Below are 8,814 nucleotides of genomic sequence, written 5' to 3'. Positions count from 1 at the left end.
ACAGCGTCCAAAAGGAACTGATAAATTCGGGGAGGAGGATCCCTCGGCTCTGTGTTCCCAAAGCCAACCTTGCGAACTCTGGTCCTGCGAGCCCTGGGATTTTGTCGCCGGGGGCGACTCACGTAATTACCACCTCCCGGTTCCACTGCACACTTGAAAACGGAAGTTCGGTTTCCTTCGGCTCTTGCCAGAGCCGCTCACGAAACGTATCTGGTGCTGGTGCCCAATGGCCGGTAAAAATACCGGTGCGCCCTTGCCGCGTACACGCGTCGCTACAGGTTAAATTTAGCCCCTCGCCTGCCCGCGGCTCGCCGACTCACCTGCTGCTAACCAGCGCGTCTCCTCGTCCGCGCCTCGGGCGCCCTGCGTCCCCGCGGACACCGGCGACCGCTAGAGAAGCGGACGTCAGCGGTCCGAGACCGTGTTGGGGAGGCCCGACGGCGGGCCGGCGAGGACCCACGGAACCGAGCTTCGTGCTGGGTCCCAGACAGGCGCCGGCGCTTGGCCGGGCGCTCCCTCGGCGCTCGCAGGGCAGTCGCACGCCGGCTGCGCCGCGGCCGCCGTCCATCCGACCCCCGCCGGCGGTGCCCAGCGCCGCGCGCGCTTCCCCCGGGCCCAGCAGGGTCGCGCCCCGCGCTCCGGCGTCCGCGCAGGCCCCGTCGGGACAGGTGCCCACCCACCCCGTGCCCGGCGCCGCGCGTCCTACCACGCCTCGCGCGCCGGGGCGGTGACACACACCCCCGGGACCGGACCCGACCGGCCAGCCGACAGGAGACAACCCCTCCCCCCACCGGCACCAGCAGCGAGTTCCTGCGCCGCTGCGCCTGCCTTTAAGGAAGGTCCTGAGGGGCGGGGCCTGCGGGCGCCGCTACGCGCTGACATCAGGCCTGACGGAAGGCGGGGCGCGTGCGGCGGCGGCGGCGGCGGCGGCGGTGGCGGTGGAGTTCGCTCGGGTATCGCGGGCACCTCAGCTACCTTTTTGGCTGCCTCCTCTCCATCCTCCTCAGAGGCCTCCGCGGCGCTTGCCGGCTCGGCCCCCGCCGCCACCGCCCCCGCCGCCGCCGCCTCAGCGCCCTCCCGCGCCCGCCGCGCCGCCGCCATGGGCCCGCGCCCGCCGCGCCGCCGGGCCGAGGGCAGCTGAGGCGCCGCGCGAAGATGGGCGAGGGCGGAGCAGGGCCCGAGCGCCAGCCCGAGCAGCCCGGGCGCCCCGCGCGCGCCCGCCCGCGCCGCCGCGGGGATGCCCGCGCCCGCCGCCGCGCCCTGAGCGCCTTTGTCTGCTGCCCGCGCCGCCCGCCGCACCACTGGCCTCGCGGGCCTGCGCCGCGGCCGGGGGCGCGCCCATGAAGATGGAGCCGGGCCGGCCGGCCTCCCCCGCGGGCGGCCCGTGCCCCGACGCCGAGCCCGGCGGGCCCGACCGGCCGGGGGCCGCCCTCGCCCCGCGCCCGGAGCCCGGCCCCCCGGGGGCCGCGGCCTGCGCCGATGCCGGGGCGGACCTGAGCGCCGGGCGAGCCCCGGGGCCGGACGCGCGCCCTGAGAGCGCCTGGGCGCCTGCCCCGGGCCCGGGCACCTCTTACCTGCTGCCGGCTCGGGCCGCCTGCGCTGGCCCCGGCCCCGGCCCCGACCGGCAGCTGCCTGAACTCGGCCCGCTTCTGTCCTGGACTGAGGAGCCAGCTGATTTCGGAGCCCCGGTTCGCCCGGAGAGCCCCTCTCTCCGCGTGCAGGGTTCCAGGCACAGCCGGCACGTGAGGGGCGAGGTCGACTTCTTCCCCGGCTTTCCCTCGCCCGCGGTGGGCGAGCTGACGCTCGACGTGGGTCCCGGGCAGCCGGACCGGCCCTCGGACTTCAGCCACACCTGCCCGCTCCCAAGCGAGCCCGCGACGTGTCCGGAGGACGGCCCCCGCCTTCGAGCCGTGTTCGACGCCCTGGACGGCGACGGGGACGGCTTCGTCCGCATCGAGGACTTCGTCCAGTTCGCCACGGTCTACGGGGCAGAGCAGGTAACCGGGCGGGCCTCCGCGGCCGGGCAGCGCGCGCGGTCTTCGTTTCTGTCGGCCGCGCGGGCCGGCTCGCCGATGTTCCGCTCCCGGGTTTGGGGAGACTCACTCTGTCCCTGCCCCTCCCCCACCCCGTCCTCCCGAGCTGCGCAGACTGGGTGTTTGCCCGCGGGGGGAGCTCCCGGCCACGCGTAGAGGGGCCCGGGTCGAAGAGCCCCGCAGTGAAGCAGGGCCCAGCGAGTCCCCGAGCTGAGGGTCCTGGGCCGCTCGGTTGAAGGCACCGCAAAGGCCCGAGCGCGGGCCGCGGGACATCGTGCGAACGGATGCAGGCTGCTCTGAGCGTACGGGGCGGCGCGCGTTCGGCCTCGGCAGCTCGTGAGCGAAGGCGGGAAGTTTCCGTGCTACCCTTGAGTGCGAGACGGAGGGAAACTGGCCGCCAAGGAAGGGGCGCGGGAGCAGGGCGCAGAGTACCAGGAGCCCAGCGCCGTCCGCGCGCCGCCTCCTGCGGGAGCCAGAGGTGCAGACAGGAGACGAGTGCCCAGTGCGGTGTCATGGGTGGCGGGCAGTCGCGGAGGAGGGGCGTTCGGATCTGTCCTTGGCCTGGATCTAGCTCCTGGGGAAGTTTGTGTGGAGAGAAAGGCGCTTGGGCAGGGTCGCGGGAGACACCCGGTAGGTTACTGGTGTTGGCACTGAACCCTGCAGGGCTCCTAGCACGCTGATTTGCTGGTGTTGGCGTTGCCCTGCCTGCGGGCACTTGTAAGTGGGGTTCGAGTGCACAGTGCGGTCCAGCTGCGAGGGCTTCGGGACAGGAGGTGCAGTTCATCCCCTGGTATTGAGGGTGTCATTTGTGACCTGCGGAAACCTCCGTGAGAGACCCTGGCGCCAACTGGTGTCCAGGGCGACTCCAGCTGTCGGAGCTGTCCCTGTGAAGATGTGGGTTCCCCTCGCGGCTCCTTGCCCTGAGTGGTCAGCCCGGGAGGATGGGCGTGTCAGTGTGGGCCTCCCTATCGGCGGGGTCCCCGCTGTATCGGCGGGGTCCCTGCTGCTTGTGTTTGGTCTGTGTCGAAGACATTGCTGCGACGGGCCCCACCTCGCAGTCTGTTGGGCACAGAGCTGTGTGACTGACCGCGTGCACTGTGGGTGGCACAGATTGCGATTGCTGGGCCAGTGTCTTTTCCTACTTTTCCTTTGTGCTGCTGGCCTCCAGAGCACCGTGGGCATCCTTCTGTCTTCTCTCCAGACAGAGCCTTCCTCCGCACACCAGTCAGAGGTGCTAGGGAGGTAGTCCACTTGTTCTTGTTTGCCCGGACCTGGCTCTGAGACTGCACTCTGTTGCCACTGTTTCTGGGGCCGTAGTAGGCAGGGTTTTTTTTTTTTTTTTTTTTAAATTTTATTTATTTACTTGACAGAGATCACAAGTAGGCAGAGAGGCAGGCAGAGGGAGAGAGGAGGAAGCAGGGTCCCTGCTGAGTAGAGAGCCCGATGCGGGGCTCCATCCCAGGACCTCGGGATCATGACCTGAGCCAAAGGCAGAGGCTTTAACCTACTGAGCCACCCAGACGCCCTAGGCAGGCGTTTTCCATCTCTCGTGCAGGCAGGGACTGGAAGCCCGGGACGGATGAATAATTTCGCAAGCCCTCATGCATGGTCCGTGCTCGAGCAGGGATGAGCTCACAATCTTGAGGTGGCTCCCAGGTTACTAGATTCGGTCTCTGAAAATACTTCCACAGAGTTTCGTGTTACTGACTCCCATAAAGTCCTTTTCATTTGAGAAACACCTTTTGTAACTGTCCTTGTTCATCGCAGTGGGGAAAAGGTTTCTTGTAATCACATAATAGAAATGAATCGGAATTCTTTGCTCTGATAGCTCCTGGTGGAATTTTGAGATTTTATTTATTTCTTGTGGGGAGAGGGAGCGAGAGCATGCACCGATGAGGGAGAGTAGGAGAGGGGGAGGGCAAGGGAGGGCTCGGACCCTCCCTGAGATCATGACCTGAGCCAAAACCTGAGCTACCCAAGTACCCCTCTCCTGGTGGAATTTTTTTTTTTTTAATATTTTATTTATTTATTTGACACAGAGAGAGAGAGAGATTACAAGTAGGCAGAGCAGCAGGCAGAGAGAGGGGGAAGCAGGCTCCCCGCGGAGTAGAGAGCCTGATGCGGGACTCGATCCCAGGACCCTGAGACCATGACCCGAGCCAAAGGCAGTGGCCCAACCCACTGAGCCACCCAGGCACCCCCTTCCTGGTGGAATTTTATTTTATTTTTAAAAAAGATTTAATTTATTTATTTGACAAAGATCACAAGTAGGCAGAGAGGCAGGCAGAGAGAGAGGAAAGGAAGCAGGCTCCCCGCTGGGCAGAGAGCCAGATGCAGGGGCCTGATCCCAGGATCCCGGGATCATGACCCGAGCCAAAGTTAGAGGCTTTAACCCACTGAGCCACCCAGGTGCCCCTCCTGGTGGAATTTTAAATTTGGGGGCAAAGCCCAGGTGACTTGGGGTTGGGGGGATGGCCATGTATGGGGAGATCTGTGGCATCCCCGCCCTGCTGTCTGAGACTGCTCTGGAAGAGGCGGTCCCGGGCGTGGTGGTCTCCGTACCTGGACTTGGTTTGGACAAGCTTCCCGGGACGGTGGAAGAGAGCTCTTGCTTTGGTGCGGATCTTTTACAGAGTGATGAAGGGCTTGTTTTTGGGCCTGTGTGTAAGCTTTGCTGGCCTTTATTATGACTCAGGATTGCTTTTTCCAAGTCTGATGTCAGAATGCATTATAGAGGATCTAAGAGAAAAAATACTGAGATTGGAGTAGTCTGTTTATTTTTAAAGACTTTATTTATTAGAGCGCACATGTGCATGTGCCGGAGTAGGGGTGGAGGGCGAGGGAGAGGGAGAAGCAGACTCCCCGCGGAGCACAGAGCCCTTTCCTGCCATCTGAATCCTAGGAACCCCCATCTTGACCTGAGCCCAAGTCGAGGCTTAACCGACTGAGCAACCCAGGTGCCCCGAAGTAGTTTTAAAGAAAACTGAGGAATTCCACCTCGTGATGAGTATTTTTAAACTTAAAACGAAAAGCCCCGAACACCCCAGAAGTAGAGGGAGCAGTTTAGTGACACCCCATCCCAGGCCGCAGTGCAGTCTCCGCTTTCTCCCTGCCTCTGCGCAGCCCCATCGGTGCGCGTGTGGGGAGCGTGTGCCTGACCGAGAACCTCGCCGTCGGTGACCGAAGTGCGTGTCTGTAAGAGATAAGGGTTCTGCCTGACACAGCCGGGGTTTTTCAGAGGCCCTGGGAAGAGATAAGGTGGGTGACAGCAGCAACGACCCTAAGTCTCTGAACTCCCCGCCGTGAGATTTCAAAATACAGCATGCATGAGGTTCCGAGGCTGGTCACGTCACCGTTCTTGATGACAGCAGCTAGATTGTTCTCGGGTGCGGTCAGCTATGCGAAGGTAGCATGTTGAGTAACCTGTGTGTGAGGGAGGAATTTTAAATTATTAAAGCCGATTACCTGAATTTTTCATGGCAGCAGCTCCTGCTTATAAAACAGACGGCTGCTGTGTCCGTCTTTCTTTAGCAGTGTCATGGTGTGTGTGGGTCCCCTTACATCATCTGGCGGTAGATCAGATGTGGGGTAATGGGACACGGGGCTGGCAGTAGTCAGCAGAGGGAAGGAAAGGAAGGACTGCAGGGGAGTTTTCTCGTTGCTCTTGCTGGGACAGGACCTTGTGGTCCTAGCCACCCAGGCGCTAGTTGCCAGGTTGGGATAGGTAATTTTTAAGGCCTCGACCGTTTCTGAAGAATCTTCATCATATGACCCCTTCATACTGAGGGATGTAGGAAAGAATGTTAGGGTTCGAAGGCGACGGCCAAGAAAGAATTCTTGAGACGCCTTTGGCGCAAAAATGTGGTTTGTTTGTTTATTTATTTATTTATTTATTTATTTTTAAAAAGATCTTATTTATTTGACAGACAGAGATCACAAGTAGGCAGAGAGGCAGGCAGAGAGAGAGGAGGAAGCAGGCTCCCTGCCGAGCAGAGAGCCCAGTGCAAAGTGGGGCTCAATCCCAGGATCCTGAGATCACGACCTGAGCCGAAGGCAGAGACTTAACCCACTGAACCACCCAGGTGCCCCCCCCCCCCCGCCCCTCAAAATGTGGTTTTGTTAAAGCAGGAGGCCAGGACCCGTGGGCAGAAAGACCTGCACTGGGGTGGTGAGGAGTGGCCCATTATATTACTTTCAAGTTGGGAGGGGGTTAAGAAAAGCGTTAAGTCTCAGGAATTTTGGAAGCAAGGTTTCCAGGACCTTGAGGGGGCTAGCCTTTGTTGGGTAAAGGTCGTTTATTACCGTCCAATAAAACCTGAGTCATAAGACTCTTCAGGTGTGTGTTGCAGTGGGCCACATGCTTGGGGGATGATTGCTAACATGTATCTCAGGGGTAGAGATAAAGGGAGTTTGCAAAGGAGTTTTTGTATGTTAGAGTAGACTTACAGGGTGGGTTGGGGGGTGGGGAGGAGGTAAGAGAGGTTGGGCTAGGATTGCCTTTGGCCCTCAGCAGTGTCAGCATTGAGGCCCTGGAGGAATGTCACTCTGCCTGGGGCTCTAGGTTGTAACGAAATTTAATAGTTTTTCTTCTGACATCATTTCCCACATCAAGAGGGCTGATGCTTTTGTAGCTATGACCAGCTCATCCTAAAAGGAATTTGTAAAGTAAATTTCTTTTCGAGGAGCATTGTAGGAAAGGATTTGTTTCTTTTGGCTTTATTTTTCAAAGGAATTAATTATAATCGTAAAGATTATCTCCACATTTTTTTTTTTAAAGATTTTATTTATTTGACAGACAGAGATCACAAGTAGGCAGACAGGTGGGCAGAGAGAGAGAGAGGAGGAAGCAGGCTCCCCGCAGAACAGAGCCCGATGTAGGACTCGATCCCAGGACCCTGAGATCATGACCTGAGCCGAAGGCAGCGGCTTAACCCACTGAGCCACCCAGGCACCCCTGTCTCCACATTTTGAGATTACGCACACATACATGTTTCCATCTTGATAGTCTCTGATGCTTTCCAGAGCACCTACACATTGAAATACCGGATGCCCTCTAGTGACCTTGTAGGCATGTCCTCTTCCGCACTTGTGTAAGTAGGCTGCTGAAGGAAGTTTCGGTGCTCAGGTTTCCCTGCTTCTGCGTCCCGCACCCCTGCTGGTGAGCAGCTGGAAGTTCCTAGGGACAGGCAATGTCCTTCCCGTTTCTCTCCTAGCCTTGAATTTGAGTGTGAGTGTATCTGCGTGAGAGAGGGAACGAACACAGGTGTGGGAGCAGGTGCCTGTGGGAGCTGGTGTGGGGTGTGTGTGCTCGGCTCAGCATCTGTGTGTTGAAGGAATTGCTGAAAGGCAGGTGACGTTCCTTTCTGTGCTTGGATCACAGGCAACTTTGTTAGTGTTTTAAAATGGCTTTTTTCATATTATAAAAGTAACACAGGCTTATTATTAAAAAATTGGAAAATGCAAAGTGATATAACATGTAAAACAAAAAAAATAACCAATGATCCCACTGTTCTGAGAGAAACACCTTTAGCATTGTAGTGCATCTCCCTCCAGACTTTTTCCTGCACAACCCCACAGAGACTGTACACAGCTGAGATCACTCTGGATAGAAGCAAAATTACATTATGGATGTTCATTGTTTACAAAGAGGAAACTGAATGATATCAGTAGCAAAGTGAGAGAAATCCTTTGTAATCTCACTTCCCAGAGATAGCTACAACGTATTTTTTTTTAAAGATTTTATTTATTTATTTGACAGAGAGAAATCACAAGTAAGAGGAGAGGCAGGCAGAGAGATAGGAAGGGAAACAGGCTCCCCGCTGAGCAGAGAGCCCGATGCGGGACTCGATCCCAGGACCCTGAGATCATGACCTGAGCTGAAGGCAGCGGCTTAACCCACTGAGCCACCCAGGTGCCCCAGCTACAACGTATTTAAATGTAAATTAAGATATATGTCATAAATGCTTCATTGCACAAAAACGGTCCAAGTTCTCTCTCTCCTGTTGGGAACCTGCTTTTTGACCTGTCTTTTGAAATTGGAGATCTCTGATACCAGTTGCCTAAAGGAAACCTAAAGTTTAGTTGTTTCCAGGAGGATTTAGAATTGTGAGGGGCTACTCCATCATAGGATCTGACATATAGGAGGAATTTAATTCCGTGTGGACCACCCAGATCAGGCTGTTGGGGGCACCCAGCTGATGGGGGTGCCTGGGTGGCTCAGTGGGTTAAGTGTCTGCCTTCAGTTCAGGTCATGATCTCAGGGTCCTGGGATCGAGTGCCGCATCGGGCTCTCTACTTGATGGGGAGCCTGTCCCCCCCGCCCCCGCCTGCCTCTCTACCTACTTGTGATCTCTATCTCTGTCAAATAAATAAATAAAATCTTTAAAAAAAAATTGATGGCCAACTTGCTCCAGTAATGCAATAAAGACATTGCAGTTAAAAAAAAAATTGAAAGGGGCGCCTGGGTGGCTCAGTGGGTTAAGCCGCTGCCTTCGTCTCAGGTCGTGATCTCAGGGTCCTGGGATCGAGTCCCGCATCGGGCTTTCTGCTCAGCAGGGATCCTGCTTCCCTATCTCTCTCTCTCTGGCTGCCTCTCTGTCTACTTGTGATTTCTCTCTGTCAAATTAATAAATAAAATCTTTAAAAAAAATTGAAATATTGGGCAGAAGAATTAGGGATCCCCTGAACACTGTTATGTAACCCTTAAAAGTGAGAATGACAGTCCCAGAAGTACTTCTGATTAGTGCTTCTGAGACAAGGAGAGTGGTATATGTACCATGGC

At 57.4% G+C, this 8,814-nt stretch overlaps 1 protein-coding gene across 3 annotated transcripts in view; it reads left to right on the top strand.

Annotated features, from left to right (window-relative positions):
- The first annotated feature begins 902 nt into the window (after window positions 1–902).
- Window positions 903–8,814, top strand: part of RAB11FIP3 (RAB11 family interacting protein 3) — a 76,597-nt gene continuing 68,685 nt past the window's right edge. For 2 of the 3 annotated variants that reach the window (XM_045072101.1, XM_013055332.2), the window contains exon 1: window positions 903–1,997. In XM_045072101.1, the coding sequence (XP_044928036.1) occupies window positions 1,341–1,997 (657 nt within the window). In that variant the 5' untranslated portion in view covers window positions 903–1,340. The remainder of the gene's footprint in view (window positions 1,998–8,814) is intronic. The other variant, XM_045072102.1, reaches the window with a different exon arrangement.

The sequence above is a fragment of the Mustela putorius genome, unplaced genomic scaffold (assembly GCF_011764305.1).
Source record: "Mustela putorius furo isolate JIRA1106 unplaced genomic scaffold, ASM1176430v1.1 tig00004007_pilon_pilon_pilon, whole genome shotgun sequence".
In the NCBI taxonomy this organism is placed as follows: domain Eukaryota; kingdom Metazoa; phylum Chordata; class Mammalia; order Carnivora; family Mustelidae; genus Mustela; species Mustela putorius.
The sequence above is the reverse complement of the archived record's forward strand: the minus strand, read 5'-3'. Positions and strand labels throughout refer to the sequence as shown.